Here is a 26685-nt window from a genome sequence, read left to right as displayed (position 1 = left end):
GTGTCAGTCGATCACCAGCCAGGCATTAAAAAAATAGTCCTAAAAATGAGCGATCATAAATCTTCACTATGACGTCACTTTCGTCACTTGATTGACATTCACGGCACCCGAGGGTCTTCTGAGATGACGCTGGCTGCTGCCAGCTCATTAAAATTACCGACTGGAAGGCGAGAAACACTTTATTTCAACAATATCTATATGTCGTCAAAACTCCAAAGACCGACTGCACAGTTGCACAATAAAAGCTCTGCTTCATCCTGCCTGCGCTACCAAAATAAGAGTCTCAGAAAGCTGGCGTGCACAAGCTAGCAAGCTACGGAGTTTGCCGACAATGTATTTCTTGTAAAGTGTATACAAAGGAGTACGGAAGCTGGACAAATAAGATGCCAAAAACCAACCACTTTCATGTGGTATTGGACAGAAAGGAGGACTTTTTTTCTCTTCCATTCGAAAATGCGGACGTTATCATCACTACTGTCTGATTCCAATCAATGCAAGTCATCAGAATCAGGTAATACACCAACTTATATTCTTGTCTTCATGAAAGAAAGGCATCTATATGTGTTAAACATGCTTGTATTATCTTTAACCACCTTTAACTTGTTAACAATATTAACTATATGTGTTAAACATGCTTGTATTATCTTTAACCACCTTTAAGTTGTTAACAATATTAACTATTTGTGTTAAACATGCTTGTATTATTTTTAACCACCTTTAACTTGTTAACAATATTAACTATATGTATTAAACATACTTGTATTATCATTAAACACCTTTAATGTATTAACAATATTAACTATATGTGTTAAACATGCTTGCATTATCATTAAACACCTTTAACTTGTTAACAAAAACATATATTTCATAAATAAGTAAATATAAATTATATATATGAATGAGGTAGATCCCCACGACTTGATCAATTGAAAAGTAGCTCGCCTGCAGAAAAAGTGCGAGCACCCCTGGTATACAGTATGCATAAAATGGCGGTGAGATAGTTGGTGTGCACCGTGTCGGAGTCGTGTGTCGCTGTCCTTACCTCCACCAGGTGTGGCGTCGGGTTGAAGCCGCACAGGTTGCACACCTGAGTGTGGCACTGTGTACAGGAATTGTAGTTCGGCGGGTCCGAGCTGCCGATGTTGAGCTCTGTTTTACAAAGAGGGCAGTTCACTTTGGGCTTCACCGGCACCGGATCTGCCATGGGAGTGTTCACAGGCTCCTGCTTAGGTTCCACCTTCTGCACGTGCGATGGCGTTTGCTGAAGATGCTGCCCTTGAAGTTGCTGTGGATCTTTTTGATGAAAGGCGGGTTTTTCTTGCTGGTGTGGCAGAGTCTGTTGCTTTGGTGCGTGCAGACCCACTGCCTGACCTCCTATCGTTTGGCTCGGTGCATGGAGTCCAGCTATTTGGTTTGGTCCTTGAGGGCCACCCATTTGATTTGACGGATGTGCGCCACTCATTTGAGTTGGTCCATGAGAAGCCCCCATCCCAAATGGTTTGGTACCCGAGGCCCCTTGTTGTTGCTGCTTGTTTTCAGGGGTTGCATTACTGAACACCACTTTGCCTCGCGCAGGACTGGGATGGGTAGAAGAGGTGGTCAAAGGGTCGACATTGATCAATGTACTCGCCTGATTGAGCAAGGACGCCCCAAAGCCAAAAAGCTTGGTCAGTCCGTCCTGGGCTGGAGGATGGGCCTGACTCTGGGGCTTGTGAGCTGGAGAGGAGCCGGCACTTCGGGTGTGGTCATGGTGCCGTGCCATGGACTGGTGCATGGGCGAGCCACGACCCAAATCTGGTTGGGACGGTGCTTTAGTCATGCCTGGGAGGGGTACAGCACCAGGATGGGGAATCCTTGGACCACCAGGTTGGTTGGGGCCTGCAGAACCTCCACCTGTTCCTAGACCCCTCATACCTTGATGGGAAGGACCTTTCTGACTCTGGGGGCCACCAGAAGATGAGTGACTCTGTAAGCCTTGGGAACTATGAGGCTGAGTTTGGGGCCCTGACTGGGACTGTGAATAAGGCTGCTGCTGAGCCTGGGGATACTGCTGGGTATGGGGATATTGCTGACTCTGGGGTCCTGACTGAGACTGAGGATAAGGCTGCTGTTGTTGCTGCTGCTGACCCTGGGGCCCAAACTGTGATGTTGAGTAAGGATTTTGCGGGGCCTGGGGTCCAGACCCCGAATGTAAGAAAGGCTGCTGCTGATCCTGGGGTCCAGACTGAGACTGTGTGTAAGCCTGCTGCTGAGCCTGGGGTCCAGACTGGGACTGTGTGTAAGGCTGCTGCTGAGCCTGGGGTCCAGACTGGGACTGTGTGTAAGGCTGCTGCTGAGCCTGGGGTCCAGACTGGGACTGTGTATAAGGCTCTTGCTGAGCCTGGTGTCCAGACCGGGACTGTGTATAAGACTGCTGCTGAGCCTGGGGTCCAGATTGGGACTGTGAGTAAGGCTGCTGCTGAGCCTGGGGTCCAGACTGGGACTGTGTATAAGGCTGCTGCTGAGCCTGGGGTCCAGATTGGGACTGCGAGTAAGGCTGTTGCTGAGCCTGGGGATACTGCTGAGACTGAGTGTACTGTTGTGATTGGGGATACTGCTGGGACTGGGGGTACTGTTGAGATTGGGGGTATTGCTGGGACTGGGGATGCTGCTGAGACTGGGGATGCTGCTGAGACTGGGGATGCTGCTTGGACTGGGGATGCTGCTGGGACTGGGGATGCTGCTGGGACTGGGGAGGTTGCTGAGACTGGGGGTACTGTTGAGACTGTGGATACTGCTGAGACTGTGGGTACTGTTGAGACTGGGGATACTGCTGAGACTGGGGATATTGCTGGGACTGTGATTGCTCCTGTGCCTGGGGATATTGCTGGGATTGGGGATACTGCTGGGACTGGGGGTATGTCTGGGCCTGGGTATATGGCTGTGACTGGGGGTATGTCTGCGCCTGGGAATATGGCTGGGATTGGGAGTAGGGTTGATTCTGGCCATAGATTTGAGACTGCGGTTGTTGTTGCTGCTGCTGCTGGGTGGGCTGGCTTTGGGCCAAAGGTTTAGGTTGTGCTGCGGTCGTCGGCTGTGTTGGCTGAGGTGCAGCCTGCTGAGGCTGGACGATAGGTTTTGCTTGGTGGGACGGAGAGTGGATCTGTTGCTGGCTCTTGGAACGAGGCGTGGTCATATCAATGCCAAGAGCTCTCTGCATCTGACAGTTGAGACACAGCCATTCCTGGACCTGAACAGAGCAGAAGACAAAAAAATGATCTTTAAGCTTAGCTGCTCATCTAAGACTCAATCACATGCCCTTATGTTGAAGAGATACAAATACCAGAAAATATGGTACCAGTATTTAAAGTAGTTGAACATGTGAGTTTTGGTTGAAATCGTATGTGGATTACTCAATGATTATGTTGACAAGAGGCACACCAAATACATGCCAACTTGTCATTTTCCCAAAGTATTGAAAAAAACAATAGTTGGGTGTCTCCAAAAGTCACATGACTCATCACATGGTATTATCATCACACTCTGAAGATTTAGTTGACACTATATTAATCCAATGTCAAAGCAGTCAGTGAGGCAGTTACACATAAACTCCATCTTTCCTCCCATGGAAAAAGGGACACGGACCAAATTATCGACCGGAATTACTAAAGGTACGTAAATTGCCCACAGCCTCCCTGTCGAGACGTTAGTACACCTAGAGAAGAATTTTAGTGTTGGGATGCAGACATGAATCTGAATTTGCCAGCATACACATACGTGGGCGGACGTGAAGGAGACTTCAATCCGCTATAAAGATTATGAAACAAGCCTCACCCATCATCATCGTCCATGAACATCCTCCAAACGACAGCTGCCTATGGAGCCGTGTTTATTATCCCCGCTCTAATTTCTTCTGACTTGAAAAAGCTCATCTTTGAGTGTCAAGTTGCTCGCCTCCTCACAGCATTGCATCCACCGCTAGCCACGAGAAAGACTGCTATTTTAGCATCTCTGCAGCCACAGCACAGCACTGTAAATCTCCTCAAGTCGCTCCCATCCCCTTTCTTACCCACAATGCATCACATAAATATACAGCACTCTACCCCCTCCACTGTTGCGTCGCCCCTATAATGTCTCCTCGGCGCTCCTCTAATTTGAGTGGAACATCGCCACCACTTACATGACCACTTACAAAGAGAATAACGCTCACTTTTGATTGATACCGTCAGAACCATTATGTTAATTACTGTGGTTTACTCTGCACCTTGTGGAGAGCCAGTTAAAAATGGGAGATCGGTGACGAGAATGAAAATAGATTAATGAAATTAAACTCGGCAGCTTTACCAATAAAATGTTTTTTACCTCAGCTTTTACTGTATACAGTTAATAAGGTAAATGGGTTATTCTTGTATAGCGCTTTTCTACCTTCAAGGTACTCAAAGCGCTTTGACACTATTTCCACATTCACCCATTCACACACACATTCACACACTGATGGCAGGAGCGGCCATGCAAGGCCCTAACCACGACCCATCAGGAGCAAGGGTGAAGTGTCTTGCTCAAGGACACAACGGACGTGACGAGGTTGGTGGAAGGTGGAAATCGAACCAAGAACCTTCAGGTCCCAACCGCGCCACGCCGTCCCCAGGCCAGAGCCCAACATTTTTATTGTGGCTGTAGTACAAACCCCGTTTCCATATGAGTTGGGAAATTGTGTTAGATGTAAATATAAACGGAATACAATGATTTGCAAATCATTTTCAACCCATATTCAGTTGAATGCACTACAAAGACAACATATTTGATGTTCAAACTCATAAACTTTTTTTTTTTTGCAAATAATAGTTAACTTAGAATTTTGTGGCTGCAACACGTGCCAAAGTAGCTGGGAAAGGGCATGTTCACCACTGTGTTACATGGCCTTTCCTTTTAACAACACTCAGTAAACGTTTGGGAACTGAGGAGACACATTTTTTAAGCTTCTCAGGTGGAATTCTTTCCCATTCTTGCTTGATGTACAGCTTAAGTTGTTCAACAGTCCAGGGGTCTCCGTTGTGGTATTTTAGGCTTCATAATGCGCCACACATTTTCAATGGGAGACATGTCTGGACTACAGGCAGGCCAGCCTAGTACCCACACTCTTTTACTATGAAGCCTCGTGGATGTAACACGTGGCTTGGCATTGTCTTGCTGAAATAAGCAGGGGCGTCCATGGTAACGTTGCTTGGATGGCAACATATGTTGCTCCAAAACCTGTATGTACCTTTCAGCATTAATGGCGCCTTCACCCATGTCTTGGGCACTAATACACCCCCATACCATCACAGATGCTGGCTTTTCAACTTTGCGCCTATAACAATCCGGATGGTTCTTTTCCTCTTTGGTCCGGAGGACACAACATCCACAGTTTCCAAAAACAATTTGAAATGTGGACTTGTCAGACCACAGAACACTTTTCCACTTTGTATCAGTCCATCATAGATGAGCTCAGGCCCAGCAAAGCCGACGGCGTTTCTGGGTGTTGTTGATAAACGGTTTTCGCCTTGCATGGGAGAGTTTTAACTTGCACTTACAGATGTAGCGACCAACTGTAGTTACTGACAGTGGGTTTCTGAAGTGTTCCTGAGCCCATGTGGTGATATCCTTTACACACTGATGTCGCTTGTTGATGCAGTACAGCCTGAGGGATCGAAGGTCACGGGCTTAGCTGCTTACATGCAGTGATTTCTCCAGATTCTCTGAACCCTTTGATGATATTACGGACCGTAGATGGTGAAATCCCTAAATTCCTTGCAATAGCTGGTTGAGAAAGGTTTTTCTTAAACTGTTCAACAATTTGCTCATGCATTTGTTGACAAAGTGGTGACCCTCGCCCCATCCTTGTTTGTGAATGACTGAGCATTTCATGGAATCTACATTTATACCCAATCATGGCACCCACCTGTTCCCAATTTGCCTGTTCACCTGTGGGATGTTCCAAATAAGTGTTTGATGAGCATTCCTCAACTTTATCAGTATTTATTGCCATCTTTCCCAACTTCTTTGTCACGTGTTGCTGGCATCAAATTCTAAAGTTAATGATTATTTGCAAAAAAAAAAAAAATGTATCAGTTTGAACATCAAATATGTTGTCTTTGTAGCATATTCAACTGAATATGGGTTGAAAATAATTTGAAAATCATTGTATTCCGTTTATATTTACATCTAACACAATTTCCCAACTCATATGGAAACGGGGTTTGTATATTGAAAGTATACTTTTTGCTTGCCATGTTGAGCTGCAATCATTATATGTGAGGAATGGGAGGCAAAGGGAGGGTGTGACTATGTTGTGCTTTATAACAACCATACCTTGCTTTTCTCCAGAAAGGCACATTGAGCATAGGTTGGGAACAAAAGAGCAGAGCAGCGGAAATGCAAAAGTGAACCTTAAAAGCAAAAGACTCAGCAGTTTGTTAATCCGGTGGCTCTCTAATCATGTCGAGCTTCATTAACAGGCTTTCCGCTTCTTCTCCAGAACCACATAATCCTGAATTTTCTCTCCCCTGTGTCTCAACTGGGACACATAGCCATAACATGATACATTCATTACACTGCCCTCAACATAATACACTGAAACATCCAAATTCACCAAAAATCTCAAGTCATAGAATTTTGAATTTGACCAACATCTTTGTCAAAAACGCTCTCAAATTTTGCGCTAGTTTGTGATGTTTGCACTGAAGGGTACTATTTTGCCACCACACAGTGGAATGCACTACCAACAGACCTTAAAATTTGAACTTCCCTACTAAATGTTAAAACTGCCATAAAATCATGGCTCAGCTCAACCTCTACTGATCTGAACCAAAATTGATCCCCAGCAACTTTCCAAAGCATCAAGCATGTTTGTATGTGGTTATAGTGTATATATATTTATATGTGGTTATAGTGTATATATATTTATATGTGGTTATAGTGTATATATATTTATATGTGGTTATAGTGTATATATATATTTTCTCAGTAACGTGCAGTCACTAGAGGCAGGTGAGGCGGGGCCTCACCTGCCATCATGGAAGGAAAGAAAATGTAAAAAGAAAAAAAATTAATTAAATTGTTATATGTATCCAGTGATTATACTATAAAGTTATTTTCCATTTAACTTCACCAGTTTTAGATAATTTTTATTCAAAATCGCTGAATTTTCACATTTGCCGTTCAAATACTGAGAAGAGACGGTGCGGTGAACAGCAGCCAGTTGAGGCACGTCACTCAATGCCTCAACATGGATTACGGACTCGGCTAACTGCTGGCCTGCTGTGCAGTGAGACTGTATTGCTATATGAATTATATTATACATTTCCATAGTTTAGTTAGCTGAGGTATATAATGTACAGTGTATTTTGTCAACAACTGTATGTGTGTAACGTATTTCTTGTGCTGAGCGATCATAAAACGGCTGCAAAAGACGCACTGGCTGAGGTTCCAGTAATCCCGCCTCCTGCACCCCCGCCGTAGAATTGTTATATCAACTAAAGCCCACACTTAAACTTTCCACGTGCAAGATTGAATCTATTTAAAAAAGTTATTTCATAAGAAGCCAAAAAGTGCAAAAACAATAATGTTCGTGTTGGAGGAGTTGTGAATGACTGCAAGGCCACAACTAATTCACAACTCCTCCAACACGAACATTATTGTTTTTGCACTTTTTGGCTTCTTATTAAATAACTTTTGTAACCTATTTTCATGGGCTTTCCTCTTAGTGATGTTAAGTTCCTGTTATGCGCTGTTATACAGTATATGCCTTGAGCTCTTATTTTGAAGGCGCCAAGAGCGGAAGTGATGACATGTTGTAGTGGAGCGGAGGTTTTTGAAAGAAGGTAAATAAAGTGGTCCTCGTGTAAACTGGAGCCTCCGTGTTTGTTATTTTGTAGTTTCATACAGTATAGGCGACATTTATAAACCCTCGGTTACACTTTTTTAAATAGATTCAATCTTGCACGTGGAAAGTTTAAGTGAGGGCTTTAGTTGATATAACACACCCGTCAGGGGGTTCATTAATCCAGCACAACAGCGGCGAATGGACTTCATTTATAAGTAAAGGTAAGACCATAATAATATTAAATGTGCTTTTTTGTGTGCTACAGTTTGTATGTGTAAAGTTAAAGTTAAGTTAAAGTACCAATGATTGTCACACACACACTAGGTGTAATGAAATTTGTCCTCTGCATTTGACCCATCCCTTGATCACCCCGTGGGAGGTGAGGGGAGCAGTGGGCAGCAGCGGCGCCGCGCCCGGGAATCATTTTTGGTGATTTAACCCCCAATTCCAACCCTTGATGCTGAGTGCCAAGCAGGGAAGAATGCTGGTATGAGCTTTTAAACATAACCCGTTAACTGCTGCCAATCAAATGGTGAATAAGATACTCTTTACGGTTCATATGTTTGTAAATCTGACTGTGATGAAGTCAGTGCCTCACCAGCCATCAACCTCACCGCATGTCACTGGTTGTTATAGTGTATATATATTTATATGTGGTTATAGTGTATATATATTTATATGTGGTTATAGTGTATATATATATTTTCTCATTCTGTTTTGCACACTCTTGGAGTCAACATGTGCATAGTCATGTACATAGTGTATATACCCCCCCATTTTTTGTATACCGTATTTTTCGGAGTATAAGTCGCACCGGCCGAAAATGCATAGTAAAGAAGGAAAAAAACATGTATAAGTCGCACTGGAGTATAAGTCGCATTTTCTGGGGAAATGTATTTGATAAAAGCCAACACCAAGAATAGACATTTGAAAGGTAATTTAAAATAAATAAAGAATAGTGAACAACAGGCTGAATAAGTGTACGTTATATGAGGCATAAATAACCAACTGGTATGTTAACGTAACATATTATGGTAAGAGTCATTCAAATAACTATAACATATAGAACATGCTATACGTTTACCAAACAATCTGTCACTCCTAATCGCTAAATCCCATGAAATCTTATACGTCTAGTCTCTTACGTGAATGAGCTAAATAATATTATTTGATATTTTACGGTAATGTGTTAATAATTTCACACATAAGTCGCTCCTGAGTATAAGTCGCACCCCCGGCCAAACTATGAAAACAACTGCGACTTATAGTCCGAAAAATACAGTACTAAGACATCGACATGTATACATTTTGAGTTTTCTAGCACAAGTGATCAATTAAATGAATGGAAAATGGCTTATTAGTTCTACAATACTTAGAAAAATGCTTATAAGTGAAAGTGTTGTACACTCAGAAATACATTTTTAGATATTTTAAATTATAGCAGTTTTAAAAATGTTACTGTTTGCAGCCTAATCTCACGCAAATTGATGCATTTGTCTCTTATGTTGTTGAATTTTATTGTGCTATTAGAGCAAAGTTTGAAGCTTGCAATCTCGCCGACAATACGCAATCACTTTATATTTCGCAGGTAGAATTCCTACAGTATTTGTGATGATGCTTTGTTTGAATGCCGCATATTTCTATGACTGTTATATAATAAGTTCTTGGGTTATGACACTTTGGCACACCAACAATGGGTGAGGTGTTTTGTAAATGATTAGCAGATTGTGCACAGCGGTGGGCCTCTGCATGGTTTCAACACCAACATATGCAGGTGCAGACACACACACACACACACACACACACATAGACACAAACATGCACACTCGTCCAAAGTCAGGACACAATATTCCATTAGTACCATCACCAATGAAAATTAACATTTTGTTTGTTATTATATTTTGAAGTTCATAATAACAAACCTGAAATAATAACAGAAAATTTTTTGAAGCTAAGAACTCAATACAATAGAAATGTGTTTGGAGATTGTTTGTCTGCCAAATAAGAACATTTATTTTATGAATGTCGTCTGCCTTCACCGATTATTGCAAGTACCGTATTTTTCGGAGTATAAGTCGCTCCGGAGTATAAGACGCACCGGCTGAAAATGGATAATAAAGGAAAAAAACATATATAAGTCGCACTGGAGTATAAGTCGCATTTTTGGGGGAAATGTATTTGATAAAAGCCAACACCAAGAATAGACATTTGAAAGGTAATTCAAAATAAATAAAGAATAGTGAACAACAGGCTGAATAAGTGTACGTTATATGAGGCATAAATAACCAACTGGTATGTTAACGTAACATATTATGGTAAGAGTCATTCAAATAACTATAACATATAGAACATGCTATACGTTTACCAAACAATCTGTCACTCCTAATCGCTAAATCCCATTAAATCTTATACGTCTAGTCCAGGGGTCGGCAACCCAAAATGTTGAAAGAGCCACATTGGACCAAAAATACAAAAAAAAATCTGTCTGGAGACGCAAAAAATTAAAAGCCATATTACATACAGATAGTGTGTCATGAGATATAAATTGAATTAAGAGGACTTAAAGGAAACAAAATGAGCTCAAATATAGCTACAAATGAGGCATTATGATGCAATATGTACATATAGCTAGCCTAAATAGCATGTTAGCATCGATTAGCTTGCAGTCATGCAGTGACCAAATATGTCTGATTAGCACTCCAAGTCAATAACATCAACAAAACTCACCTTTCATGCACAACCTTAAAAGTTTAGTGGACAAAATGAGACAGAAAAAGAAGTGGCATAAAACACGTCCTAGAAAGTTATACATGTAAACAAACTACGGTGAGTTCAAGGACCGCCAAAATTAGTAGGACAAAACGGTGCTCGCCAAATACTCGAATCAGTGAAGCATGTTTAATATAAACAGTGTGCTTTATAACAATTAGGGAGGTTTGTGTCATGTTTGTCCTCCTACAGAAACCACATTAAAACAAAAAATAGATTGTCTACTTGCCAACCTTGAGACCTCAGATTTCGGGAGATGGGGGGTGGGGGGCGGGGCGGGGGCGTGGTTAAGAGGGGAGGAGTATATTTACAGCTAGGATTCACCAAGTCAAGTATTTCATATATATATATATATATATATATATATATATATATATATATATATATATATATATAAGAAATACTAAGTCAAGTATTTCATATATATATATATATATATATATATATATATATATATATATATATATATATATATATATATATATATATATAAGAAATACTAAGTCAAGTATTTCATATATATATATATAAATATATATATAAATAAAATAAATATTTGAATTTCAGTGTTCATTTATTTACACATATACACACACATAACACTCATCTACTCATTGTTGAGTTAAGGGTTGAATTGTCCATCCTTGTTCTATTTGTCACTATTTTTCTAACCATGCTGAACACCCTCACTGATGATGCATTGCTGTGTGGCGCGCAAAAAGTGCTTTCATCAAATGCACTAGATGGCAGTATTGTCCTGTTTAAGAGTGTCACAACATTGCTGTTTACGGCCTGCTTTACGGTAGACAAGACGTGACTGCTGTTGTTGTGTGTTGTTGCCGCGCTGGGCGGACGTTAATGAAACTGCCTAACAATAAACCCACACAAGAAACCAAGAACTCGCCCTCGATCATTCTACAGTCATAACATAATTGGACAGCTGTTTATTTTGTGTGCCTGAATTTCGGGAGAAAATTTGTCCCGGGAGGTTTTCGGGAGAGGCGCTGAATTTCGGGAGTCTCCCGGAAAATCCGGGAGGGTTGGCAAGTATGTTTTCCCCTCATCTTTTTCCATTTTTCATACATTTCTGAAAAAGCTCCAGAGAGCCACTAGGGCGGCGCTAAAGAGCCGCGGGTTGCCGACCCCTGGTCTAGTCTCTTACGTGAATGAGCTAAATAATATTATTTGATATTTTACGGTAATGTGTTAATAATTTCACACATAAGTCGCTCCTGAGTATAAGTCGCACCCCCGGCCAAACTATGAAAAAAACTGCGACTTATAGTCCGGAAAATACGGTACGTAAATAATAAATGTTATTACAAATGTGCCTGTTACTACATTACATGTGTACTTACATCATGTATATAAAACCTCAATGGAGGTGTTTAGGTATTTTTTAAGGGCTTTGTAGGCGGAATTTAACAGCTTTCATAGGCTCCATTGTAAGCGGACTTTTGATCGAATTTATTTAATATTTAGAATGCATATTTTTTTTTAAATCCATCCGTCATGTCTTACATAATGATTGTGAACGATAGGCAAAATTACAAAAAAAAAGTGCAGTTCCCCTTTAAGAGACAACCACTCGCCAACCAATCGCTAAAGCTCATGAAATCTTATACGTCTAGCAGGGGCGTCACTAGCTTTTAAGGACAGGGGGGGCTTAGCCCCCAGGAGATGCACAGGATGCGAGCGAACGTTACGCACGAGCACAAAACTTCACAAACGGCTAACAAAGACTTAGAAATTATTCATTGTTATTTTTTTTATTTTTTTTAAATGCACGGGACGAAATGAAATACTCCCCGGGACGATGGCTTTTAACCATTTTTTTTCTTTTTCTTTTTATGTATTTATTAATTTTACATTATATATTAAATGTCTTGGTTTTTCCTCCCTCTGAAAATCCTATGAAATGTTTAACAAGCCATCCTATAATAATACAACAGCTATTAATGTAACAATACAATAAAACAAATATATTTAATGATATTTTTTTCATTATTTTAACAATAGGCTAATGTATATTACTTTATATAGATTCTACAAGAAACACAAAACTTAAAAAATAAATTATTTACAATTGCACACACAAGGTTTTGTGCAGCTTCACTCATTGTAAAGGAAGATAATGTGCTTCGTACAACTGCAGGACCGCAAGCAAGGTCGCAGAGAAAATGCGGACTGGAATTTGAGTGATGTGGGCATTTTCTATATGAACAAGTGGAATGGATTGGATACCGACGCACTAAAAAGGCTCTCTACCTTACGCTACGAAGTGAGGGGAAACCGAGTGAATAATAACAGGTTATATGATTATTTATTTAAACTCATATTTGGGCCACTTTATAATGAACATGTCGGCATGTATGTGTAAAAAAAACCACCAAATTATTTAGGGGGGCTTAAGAATATTTTAGGGGGGCTTGAGCCCCCCTAAAATAGGCCTAACAACGCCAATGACGTCTAGTCTCTTACATGAATGAGCTAAATAATATTATTTGATATTTTACGCTAATGTGTTAATAATTTCACACATAAGTCGCTCCTGAGTGTAAGTCGCACCAAACCATGAAAAAAACTGCAACTTATAGTCCGAAATATACGGTATATCAATTAAATAGTGCACTCATATATGTCAGAAAAGTAATCCTACTATAATGGCGTCTCAGCAGAGAAGGGGAGCAAAGTGAAAGTTCCGCGGAACAGAGTTCACCGGGGCTCTGTAATCCAATTTGTCATTAATTAGCCTGGAGACACAAAAGGATGTGCATGGGACGGGAGGTGGATGGACAAAGATCCGATCTAAGGAGCCAAAAGAGCACAAATCTATCACGGCTCTTTTTAAGACAACCCTCTTCATTTGCTCCCATTTGCTTTATCCGATGGTCACTGCTAAAAAAAATAAATGGACAATAGCCTAATGAATGAGATTTGAAGCATTCGTGCCAATGCAAATGTGATGGACTGGTGGCTGCGTTGCTATGGTTGCAAAACTGCTACTGTCTTTTATCAGGCAAGAGACTATATTTGGAAACTTAAAGATGGAAGTAATAGTGATATGGTGAATACCTCACAGAATGTGTATAGTCCGGATTTTAAGCAAACGTGTTGATTCAGTCACGGTCACATATGTGATAAAGGCAAGAGTTTTTGCCTCGGCAGAAACGTGGTCACTATGATGCTGCTTTGACGGTATATCATATGTGACCTGGTCACTATGATGCTGCTTCGACGGTATATCATATGTGACCTGGTCACTATGATGCTGCTTTGACGGTATATCATATGTGACCTGGTCACTATGATGCTGCTTCGACGGTATATCATATGTGACCTGGTCACTATGATGCTGCTTTGACGGTATATCATATGTGACCTGGTCACTATGATGCTGCTTCGACGGTATATCACATGTGACCTGGTCACTATGATGCTGCTTCGACGGTATATCATATGTGACCTGGTCACTATGATGCTGCGTCGACGGTATATCATATGTGACCTGGTCACTATGATGCTGCTTCGACGGTATATCATATGTGACCTGGTCACTATGATGCTGCTTCGACGGTATATCATATGTGACCTGGTCACTATGATGCTGCTTCGACGGTATATCATATGTGACCTGGTCACTATGATACTGCTTCGACGGTATATCACATGTGACCTGGTCACTATGATGCTGCTTCGACGGTATATCATATGTGACCTGGTCACTATGATACTGCTTCGACGGTATATCACATGTGACCTGGTCACTATGATGCTGCTTCGTCGGTATATCACATGTGACCTGGTCACTATGATGCTGCTTCGACGGTATATCATATGTGACCTGGTCACTATGATGCTGCTTCGACGGTATATCATATGTGACCTGGTCACTATGATACTGCTTCGACGGTATATCACATGTGACCTGGTCACTATGATGCTGCTTCGTCGGTATATCACATGTGACCTGGTCACTATGATGCTGCTTCGACGGTATATCATATGTGACCTGGTCACTATGATGCTGCTTCGACGGTATATCATATGTGACCTGGTCACTATGATGCTGCTTTGACAATATATCATATGTGACCTGGTCCCTATGATGCTGCTTCGACGGTATTGTCAGGTTCAAACACTGATGACATCTATTAAACAAGACAAGAGGCAAAGAATCAAACAGAGACAGAATTAAATTTGGACTCGATATTGACGAGAGACATGGCGACTGTCCTCTTGGTACAGTCTCCAACCACGCTCTGCCCCAAGATTGCACTGCTCCTTCTTTATTTGACTTTCTCCCCCCCACCTGACCACAGCTGCTTCCAGAGGGAAGTGGGTCGTAAACAGCGTTGCCTTCGGTTACCGAACAGTTCAAAAAGAGTTTGTAAAATACTTCAAAAAGAGTTCCTCTGGAAGTTGAGCAGATCCTGTCCGCTTTGAAGTCCTCGGGCCAGAACAACATCCTTCTGTTGATTACCATACATGAGAGAACACAGGAACACCATCTTGCTTCCCCCTTACACAGTGGAGTTTTACGAGCCTTACTCTTGGTAGGTTTCAAAAGACAGCCTTTTGTCTTTTTATCAGGAACACAATGTAATACAACAAAAAACTACAAACTGTAATACCGTTTTCAGCCTGTAGGAATCATAAATCATTATGTCTTATGGACTACAACCAAGGGGGCGGACAGCTTTAAAAAAATTACATAATTAAAATGACCGCCGGATACGATGTATACTTCCTGTTTCCGGTTTAGGCCATGCCTACCTCCTGTGGTCATAAAACAATCCTCCAGAGCCCTCGATGACCCCCCTTTATTGGAGGTACATATTGTTCTAAGGACAAAATGACATCAGCTATGGGAGGTTGAGCGTTGAGCTGTATGGAAATAGTAGTTGAAAAAATGTCTTCGGCCTTTTTCGTTATTGTCAATCAAAGAAATCACAAGTCATTCCTTTTGGCTTGTATATTTTGCCACTTAAAAAACGGTATACGACCTGAAGCGCCTGCCTGGAGGGCGCTAACTAGTCCAAAGTATTGTCAGAATTATATCCCACCCTCTTCTGGCTTTTAGCACGTAAACGCCGCTCTGTGTTTTTCGGCAGCTGATGATAGTGATTTGGCAACATTTAAAGGCCTACTGAAATGCGATTTTGTTATTTAAACGGGGATAGCAGGTCCATTCTATGTGTCATACTTGATCATTTCGCGATATTGCCATATTTTTGCTGAAAGGATTTAGTAGAGAATATCGACGGTAAAGTTCGCAACTTTTGGTCGCTGATAAAAAAGCCTTGCCTGTACCGGAAGTAGCAGACGATATGCGCGTGACATCACAGGTTGTGGAGCTCCTCACATCTGCACATTGTTTACAATCATGGCCACCAGAAGCGAGAGCGATTCGGACTGAGAAAGCGACGATTTCCCCATTAATTTGAGCGAGGATGAAAGATTTGTGGATGAGGAAAGTGAGAGTGAAGGACTAGAGGGCAGTGGGAGCAATTCAGATAGGGAAGATGCTGTGAGAGGTGGGTGGGACCTGATATTCAGCTGGGAATGACTAAAACAGTAAATAAACACAAGACATATATATACTCTATTAGCCACAACACAACCAGGCTTATATTTAATATGCCACAAATTAATCCCGCATAACAAACACCTCCCCCCTCCCGTCCATACAACCCGCCAATACAACTCAAACACCTGCACAATACAGCCCAAAGTACCGTTCACCTCCCCAAAGTTCATACAGCACATATATTTCCCCAAAGTCCCCAAAGTTACGTACGTGACATGCACATACGGCACGCACGTACGGGCAAGCGATCAAATGTTTGGAAGCCGCAGCTGCATGCGTACTCACGGTACCGCGTCTGCGTATCCAACTCAAAGTCCTCCTGGTAAGAGTCTCTGTTGTCCCAGTTCTCCACAGGCCAATGGTAAAGCTTGACTGTCATCTTTCGGGAATGTAAACAATGAAACTCCGGCTGTGTTATCCGGCACAACAGTCAGGGGGTGCATTCTACGGCGGGGGTGCGTTATCCGGCACAACACCTGCCGCAATACACCGCTTCCCACCTACAGCTTTCTTCTTTGCTGTCTCCATTGTTCATTGAACAAATTGCAAAAGATTCACCAACACAGATGTCCAGAATACTGTGGAATTTTGCGATGAAAACAGACGACTTAATAGCTGGCCACCATGCTGTCCCAAAATGTCCTCTACAATCCGTGACGCCACGCGCAGGCGTCATCATACCGAGACGTTTTCAGCAGGATATTTCGCGCAAAATTTAAAATTGCACTTTAGTAAGCTAACCCGGCCGTATTGGCATGTGTTGCGATGTTAAGATTTCATCATTGATATATAAACTATCAGACTGCGTGGTCGGTAGTAGTGGGTTTCAGTAGGCCTTTAACCACCAATATTAGATATCATTGAATGTATAGTCGATTATAACAACATGACTGCAAAACTGTTACTTTTTTCAGTACTTGAAGTGTATTTCTGGTCTTGTCATTCTCGTCCGGACAGAAGGATGACACGGCAGTGCAGCTGGATCAAAAGTTGCTTTATTACAAGCGAGCGTCATTATTCAGGTCTGAAGGACCTAGAGGAACTCCGGTCAAAAAATGAAGGACTCCTAACTTGGAGAAGCCAGACCATCAGTTATATATTCCTTCTTTCTCTGTCTGGGTGTGTGCTAAGTCAGGACAGCACAACCTGACCATATAAGGAGATGTCCGTGTGTAAGTGTCTGGAAAACAACTGCTTTAAGTCATAACTCAAATGTTGTCGTTGAGCTAGACAGGTAGTCTTTTCTTAAGGATATGGTTATCACTTTTGCATTCCGAAGTCCCAATTAGAGCATACTTGCCAACCCTCCCGGATTTTCCGGGAGACTCCCAAAATTCAGCGCCTCTCCCGAAAACCTCCCGGGACAAATTTTCTCCCGAAAATCTCCCGAAATTCAAGCGGAGCTGAAGGCCACGCCCCCTCCAGCTCCATGCGGACCTGAGTCCGCTTTCCCACAATATAAAGAACGTCTACAGTAAAGCAGTCCGTCTGCCATAAACAGCAATGTTGTGACACTCTTAAACAGGACAATACTGCCATCTAGTGCATTTGATGAAAGCACTTTTGTGCGTGCCACACAGCAATGCATCATCAGAGAGGGTGTTCAGCATGGTTAGAAAGATAGTGACAGAGAATAGAACAAGGATGGACAATTCAACCCTTAACTCAACAATGAGTAGATGAGTGTTATGTGTGTGTATATGTGCAAATAAATGAACACTGAAATTCAAGTATTTCTTTTATATATATATATTATATATATATATATATATATATATATATATATATATATATATATATATATATATATATATATATATATATATATATATATATATCCATCCATCCATCCATCCATCCATTTACTACCGCTTATTCCCTTCGGGGTCGCGGGGATATATATATATATATATATATATATATATATATATATATATGAAATACTTGACTTGGTGAATTCTAGCTGTAAATATACTCCTCCCCTCTTAACCACGCCCCCAACCACGCCCCCGCCCCAACAACGCCCCCCCGCACCCACCCCCCACCTCCCGAAATTGGAGGTCTCAAGGTTGGCAAGTATGAATTAGAGCCTGTTTTCCTACCAGAAGTGATCCAATCCACCTGCGAATATCAAACAAAGGGGCCTCATCTATTCATGTGCTCAAACTGAAATACCACTATTTAATTAAACTTGGTGGTCTGCTTTCTGCAAGGTGAATATAAACATTCACCATATGCAAAACATAACATGGGTTAATTAATTCACTTCATACTCTAGCGTACTCTTCTATGTACACAATTTGGATTTGCAAGTATTTACATGCATGTAGCTTAATAAAATCGTGATATTACCGTTATAGACGTTGCCAGATGTTGTGAAACATTTTACCTTATCTAACTCAAGATAGCTGATGAGTAACACTTGGCGATGTGACATTACTATTACACACACAACACAATGCATGGCAGAAATCTCCACACATGACAAGTACTTATTACAGACAATTTAATGGCAAAAAGGTGGTGATTCTTTTCTTTTGAACATGCATGAAATGTCCATTTAAAGCAAGGTGACACATGCTGGAAGATGCTCAAAGCCTGTTAAAAGGCAGTCGTCATATGGAGTGTATTTAGATGACAAATGCTTTATTCCAAGGACACCTCAGCACATTTTAATGGCTCCCCATACATGAAAACTGCAATTCCTCCCTCCTTCATTTGAAGCCCCTCCCCTGCTCACTAAGATACATGAACTTGATGATATTAGCACTCTAAATGGAAATAAGGGTCTCATTTTAATCAATACAAGAATGTCCCTGTCAACATTTAGTGTTTCACACACATGCCCTAAATCTCCCCCCTGCCTGACACAAAGCAAATACAGTCACTCCTCCATTGGCACCAGCGTCTTCTAAAGGGGTCATATTATGCAAAAACAACTTTTCTTACTCTGTGCTTATTTTTGTGTATTTTGGATCCCCATGAGTCCCGAAAATGTGAAATCAAACAATGGACGCAAGGCGGAGATATTTATAAAACAATATTGTAGAGATGTCCGATAATATCTGCCTGCCGATATTATCGACCGATAAATGCGTTAAAATGTAATATCGGAAATTATCGGTATCGTTTTTTTTATTATTGGTATCGTTTTTTGTTTTTTGTTTTGTTTTTTTAATTAAATCAACATAAAAAACACAAGATACACTTTCAATTAGTGCACCAACCCAAAAAACCTCCCTCCCCCATTCACACTCATTCACACAAAAGGGTTGTTTCTTTCTGTTATTAATATTCTGGTTCCTACATTATACATCAATATATATCAATACAGTCTGCAAGGGATACAGTCCGTAAGCACACATGATTGTGCGTGCTGCTGGTCCACTAATAGTACTAACCTTTAACAGTTAATTTTACTCATTTTCATCAATTACTAGTTTCTATGTAACTGTTTTTATATTGTTTTACTTTCTTTTTTATTCAAGAAAATGTTTTTAATTTATTTATCTTATTTTATTATTATTTTAAAAAGTACCTTATCTCCACCATACCTGGTTGTCCAGGTATGGTGGCATAATAATGTGTTTGAGTGGCATAATAATGTGTTAATTCTATGACTGCATATATCGGTTGATATCAGTATAGGTTGATATCAGTATCGGTAATTAAAGAGTTGGACAATATCGGAATATTGGATATCGGCAAAAAGCCTTTATCGGACATCCCTAGTGGTTACGTGGTATTAGTATAGTACCGCGATACTAATTAATCATATTCTGTACTATATTGCTTCTAAAAATTTATTTTATTTTATGAATTTTTTTTAAAAAGGACCTTATCTTAGGTATAATAATGTGTTAATTCCACGACTGTATATATCTGTATCGGTTGATATCGGTATCGGTAATTAAGTGTTGGAGAATATCGGATATCGCCAAAAGCCATTATCGGACATACCTAATTTTTATCTTTAAGGATTTTGTGACATGCAAGTTGAACTGAATTGTAATTTAAATACTTAAATAATGTAAATCAGTGGTTCTAAATATTTCTGAGGTACCACCTCACAAAAAAGACGATATCATCATACCAAGTTTTTCTTCTCTGGAAAGTGGAGAAAACAAGTGAGTGACATTAAAAAATTGTTACCATGTTTTGGTGCTCATAAACAGATTCTTTGAACAAAATTACTGGAAATTATTAAAAAGTAAATTAATCTTAATAAGAGAGCAGTAAGATTCATGCAGATGCATTCAACTGCCAATTAGTGGAACACAGTCCTCATCCAAATGTTTAATCATATTGGTGGCTAAATAATGTTGAATCTCTGCTTTTCATTTTGCTCACTCAGATGTTTTTATTTTAGCTAGTAGGGCCACCTCTTTACTTGCAAATGCATGCACAGTGCCATCCGGATTCTGGGCTCATTTTCATTAATTACTAGTTTCTATGTAACTGTTTTTATATTGTTTTACTTTCTTTTTTATTCAAGAAAATGTTTTTAATTCATTTATCTTATTTTATTAATTTTTTTAAAAAGTACCTTATTTTCACCATACCTGGTTGTCCAAATTAGGCATAATAATGTGTTAATTTCACGACTGCATATATCGGTTGATATCGGTATCGGTAATTAAAGAGTTGGACAATATCGGATATCGGCAAAAAGCCATTATCGGACCTCCCTACAATATTGACTTCCTCCAAACTTGCTCTAAGCGTGCTGTTTAGAATTTGAGACTTTATTGACGTATTTAGTCTTAGTTAGGTACGCCAATATCTCCATATATGGAAGAGGTTTACCCGAAGAGCTTTGCACAAGTCCGGCATTTTTACCCAGCGGTAGTCCAAAATAGTACACTGCAAAAACTGAAATCTAAGTAAGATGAAATATCTCAAATAAGGGTGATATTCGCTTATTTTCTGTCTGATAAGATCATTCTTCTCACTAAGCAGATTTTATTTTAGTGTTTTACTTGTTTTAAGGGTTCTGGTCCTAAATGATCTCAGAAAGATACAAACCCCGTTTCCATTTGAGTTGGGAAATTGTGTTAGATGTAAATATAAACGGAATACAATGATTTGCAAATCATTTTCAACCCATCTTCAGTTGAATATGCTACAAAGACAACATATTTGATGTTCAAACTCATAAACATTTTTTTTTTTGCAAATAATCATTAACTTTAGAATTTGATGCCAGCAACACGTGACAAAGAAGTTGGGAAAGGTGGCAATAAATACTGATAAAGTTGAGGAATGCTCATCAAACACTTATTTGGAACATCCCACAGGTGAACAGGCAAATTGGGAACAGGTGGGTGCCATGATTGGGTATAAAAGTAGATTCCATGAAATGCTCAGCCATTCACAAACAAGGATAGGGCGAGGGTCACCACTTTGTCAACAAATGCATGAGCAAATTGTTGAACAGTTTAAGAAAAACCTTTCTCAACCAGCTATTGCAAGGAATTTAGGGATTTCACCATCTACGGTCCGTAATATCATCAAAGGGTTCAAAGAATCTGGATAAATCACTGCACGTAAGCAGCTAAGCCCGTGACGTTCGATCCCTCAGGCTGTACTGCATCAACAAGCAACATCAGTGTGTAAAGGATATCACCACATGGGCTCAGGAACACTTCAGAAACCCACTGTCAGTAACTACAGTTGGTCGCTACATCTGTAAGTGCAAGTTAAAACTCTCCTATGCAAGGCGAAAAACGTTTATCAACAACATCCAGAAACGCCGTCGGCTTCGCTGGGCCTGAGCTCATCTAAGATGGACTGATACAAAGTGGAAAAGTGTTCTGTGGTCTGACGAGTCCACATTTCAAATTGATTTTGGAAACTGTGGACGTCGTGTCCTCCGGACCAAAGAGGAAAAGAACCATCCGGATTGTTATAGGCGCAAAATTGAAAAGCCAGCATCTGTGATGGTATGGGGGTGTATTAGTGCCCAAGACATGGGTAACTTACACATCTGTGAAGGTGCCATTAATGCTGAAAGGTACATACAGGTTTTGGAGCAACATATGTTGCCATCCAAGCAACGTTACCATGGACGCCCCTGCTTATTCCAGCAAGACAATGCCAAGCCACGTGTTACATCAACGTGGCTTCATAGTAAAAGAGTGCGGGTACTAGACTGGCCTGCCTGTAGTCCAGACCTGTCTCCCATTGAAAATGTGTGGCGCATTATGAAGCCTAAAATACCACAACGGAGACCCCCGGACTGTTGAACAACTTAATCTGTACATCAAGCAAGAATGGGAAAGAATTCCACCTGAGAAGCTTAAAAAATGCGTCTCCTCAGTTCCCAAACGTTTACTGAGTGTTGTTAAAAGGAAAGGCCATGTAACACAGTGGTGAACATGCCCTTTCCCAACTACTTTGGCACGTGTTGCAGCCATGAAATTCTAAGTTAATTATTATTTGCAAAAAAAAAATAAAGTTTATGAGTTTGAACATCAAATATCTTGTCTTTGTAGTGCATTCAATTGAATATGGGTTGAAAATGATTTGCAAATCATTGTATTCCGCTTATATTTCCATCGAACACAATTTCCCAACTCATATGGAAACAGGGTTTGTAGAAATGCATGATGTACAATCTAATCTATTATTATTATTATTATTATATATATACATATATAAACATGTACATACACACATACATATATGAATCTGAATTTCCCCCAGGGATCAATAAAGTACTTTCTATTCTATATACATATATATACACACACACATATGTATATACTGTATATATATATATATATATATATATATATATATATATATATATATATATATATATATATATATATATATACACACACACACACACACTGTGTATATATCGTATATCACATCCACACACAATTAACCACATGTTGTGCACCACACGTCTCCACAGGCTCCTGCAGGCACCTGCACCTGGAGATGCTTGCACAGCATTTACAGTAAATAGACCTGTCAATCAACATGATGGCTTCTGCTTTCCTGGCTGAGGAGAGAAGATTGATTCACAGACAAGAAATAGAAAGTGCCTTACATTCAGTTTACATGTATGAATGGTTTCTCTTGTGTTGATTGTTTATTTTTCAGCCGCGACAGACTATTATGGTTATCCTGCTATAGTCGAACATGCAATGGGAATTAGGTGTTCATTTCAATTAATTTTTTAAAATATTTCTACTAATGTGAAATCAAGATGACATTTATAAATATTCAAGCACTGTGTTACATCTATTTGCCATGAATATGTAGTTGTATTTGCTATAAACTCAACTAAGCGAATAAAAAAACAAAGCTTCCCACCTCAACCTCCTCACGCTCTCTCAGGGAGAGCATGTCCCAAATTCCAAGCTGCTGTTTTGAGGCATGTTAAAAAAAAATAATGCAAATAATAAATATGGCAACTCATAACTTGAGTTGATTTATTTTGGAAAACCTTGTTACATTGTTTAATGCATCCAGCGAGGCATCGCAACAAAATTAGGCATAATATTAATGTGTTAATTCCACGACTGTATATATCCGTATTGGTTGATATCGGAATCGATAATTAAGAGTTGGACAATATCGGAATATCAGATACCGGCAAAAAAGCCTCTCTAATATATAAATATATATATATATATATATATATACATATACATACAGAAAATATATATATATACATACAGATAAAGGCCTTTCCTTTTAGCACTGTGCTTCTTTTCAGTCAAAAAACACTCCCGCTATTCTTAAAGGGGAACATTATCACCAGACCTATGTAAGCGTCAATATATACCTTGATGTTGCAGAAAAAAAACCATATATTTTTTTAACCGATTTCCGAACTCTAAATGGGTAAATTTTGGCATTGTGACGTCACATCGGGAAGCAATCCGCCATTTTCTCAAACACCGAGTCAAATCAGCTCTGTTATTTTCCGTTTTTTTCGACTGTTTTCCGTACCTTGGAGACATCATGCCTCGTCGGTGTGTTGTCGGAGGGTGTAACAACACGACCAGGGACGGATTCAAGTTGCACCAGTGGCCCAAAGATGCGAAAGTGGCAAGAAATTGGACGTTTGTTCCGCACACTTTACCGACGAAAGCTATGCTACGACAGAGATGGCAAGAATGTGTGGATATCCTGCGACACTCAAAGCAGATGCATTTCCAACGATAAAGTCAAAGAAATCTGCCGCCAGACCCCCATTGAATCTGCCGGAGTGTGTGAGCAATTCAGGGACAAAGGTCCTCGGTAGAACGGCAAGCAATGGCGGCAGTTTGTTCCCGCAGACGAGCGAGCTAAACCCCCTGGATGTCTTGGCTCACACCGTCCCTTATGCCACCGAAGATGATCAAGAGAAAAATATCGACCCTAGCTTCCCTGGCCTGCTGACATCAACTCCAAAACTGGACAGATCAGCTTTCAGGAAAAGAGCGCGGATGAGGGTATGTCTACAGAATATATTTATTGATGAAAATTGGGCTGTCTGCACTCTCAAAGTGCATGTTGTTGCCAAATGTATTTCATATGCTGTAAACCTAGTTCATAGTTGTTAGTTTCCTTTAATGCCAAACAAACACATACCAATCGTTGGTTAGAAGGCGATCGCCGAATTCGTCCTCGCTTTCTCCCGTGTCGCTGGCTGTCGTGTCGTTTTCGTCGGTTTCGCTTGCATACGGTTCAAACCGATATGGCTCAATAGCTTCAGTTTATTCTTCAATTTCGTTTTCGCTACCTGCCTCCACACTACAACCATCCGTTTCAATACATGGGAAATCTGTTGAATCGCTTAAGCCGCTGAAATCCGAGTCTGAACCCGAGCTAATGTCGCTATAAACTTGCTGTTCTATCCGCCATGTTTGTTTGTATTCACTATGTGACGTCACAGGAAAATGGACGGGTGTTTATAACGATGGTTAAAATCAGGCACTTTGAAGCTTTTTTTAGGGATATGGCGTGATGGGTAAAATTTTGAAAAAAACTTCGAAAAATGAAATAAGCCACTGGGAACTGATTTTTAATGGTTTTAACCATTCTGAAATTGTGATAATGTCATACTTGCCAACCTTGAGACCTCCGATTTCGGGAGGTGGGGGGTGGGGGTGGGGGTGGGCGTGGTCGGGGTGGGACGGGGGCGTGGTTGGGGGCGTGACTAAAAGGGGAGGAGTATATTTACAGCTAGAATTCACCAACTCAAGTATTTCACATATATAAGAAATACTTGACGTTCAGTGAATTCTAGCTATATATATATATATATATATATATATTTATTTTATTATATATATATATATTTATATATATATATATATATATTTATTTTATTATATATATAGATATATATATATATAAAAAATAAATACTTGAATTTCAGTGTTCATTTATTTACACATATACACACACATAACACTCATCTACTCATTGTTGAGTTAAGGGTGGAATTGTCCATCCTTGTTCTATTCTCTGTCACTATTTTTCTAACCATGCTGAACACCCTCTCTGATGATGCATTGCTGTGTGGCACGCACAAAAGTGCTTTCATCAAATGCACTAGATGGCAGTATTGTCCTGTTTAAGAGTGTCACAACATTGCTGTTTACAGCAGACGAACTGCTTTACGGTATATAAAAAAAGTGACTGCTGTTGTTGTGTGTTGTTGCCACGCTGGGAGGACGATAATGAAACTGCCTAACAATAAACCCACATAAGAAACCAAGAACTCACCCTCCATCATTCTATAGTTATAACGTGATTGGGCAGGTACGCTTTTTTATATTGTGGAGGACCTGAGTCCGCCTGAATTTCGGGAGATTTTCGGGAGAAAATTTGTCCCCGGAGGTTTTCGGGAGAGGCGCTGAATTTCGGGAGTCTCCCGGAAAATCCGGGAGGGTTGGCAAGTATGGATAATGTTCCCCTTTAATAAAAATGATCATATTAAGACTGAAGTTGGTTGTATTACAATGAGGAGTAGTATGGGGTAATATAGGAGTACCGCATCTAGGAATCCACCTGGGAGGGTCACTGCATGTTCTCAACGTGCACTTGGAGTCATTGAGTGGAGGCTCTTATGCACAATGACTCCAGAGAGAGAACAGTTTGTCTTACTGGCCCCGGACTAATGCACTGATCAATATTCCACACGCGGAAGGGACGCGCCTGGAACTTTTCCTCCGATGAAGCGTAGCGATTTGTGGAGCTAATTATGGAAATGCTCTCACAAATTAATCAGCTCCACATACTTACAGTACATGCCAGGACAATGACTCCCCCCCCCCAGCCTCAAACACTGTCTTGCTCTCCACTGAGCACATTCGTCCTAATTAGGCGTAAAAGTCTATTGTTGCTCCACACACTCGGTTGTGATTCGGTTTTGTCAAGTTCCCCGGCTCCCATTCTAGTTCCTGTCGACCACACACACACGCGCGCGCACACACACAGCGCATGCAGAAATAATAGCAAAGCAAAGTGCGATCAA

The 26685-nt window shown here is 40.5% G+C and overlaps 1 protein-coding gene across 1 annotated transcript in view; it reads right to left on the bottom strand.

Annotated features, from left to right (window-relative positions):
• Positions 1-26685, bottom strand: part of bsna (bassoon presynaptic cytomatrix protein a) — a 196144-nt gene that overhangs the window by 106566 nt on the left and 62893 nt on the right. Inside the window, exon 4 of the mRNA XM_061974572.1 lies at positions 1043-3229. Within this exon, the coding sequence (XP_061830556.1) occupies positions 1043-3229 (2187 nt within the window). The remainder of the gene's footprint in view (positions 1-1042; positions 3230-26685) is intronic.

Source organism: Nerophis lumbriciformis, linkage group LG01 (genome assembly GCF_033978685.3).
Source record: "Nerophis lumbriciformis linkage group LG01, RoL_Nlum_v2.1, whole genome shotgun sequence".
NCBI classification, from domain to species: domain Eukaryota; kingdom Metazoa; phylum Chordata; class Actinopteri; order Syngnathiformes; family Syngnathidae; genus Nerophis; species Nerophis lumbriciformis.
This window is presented reverse-complemented; position numbering and strand designations above follow the sequence as displayed.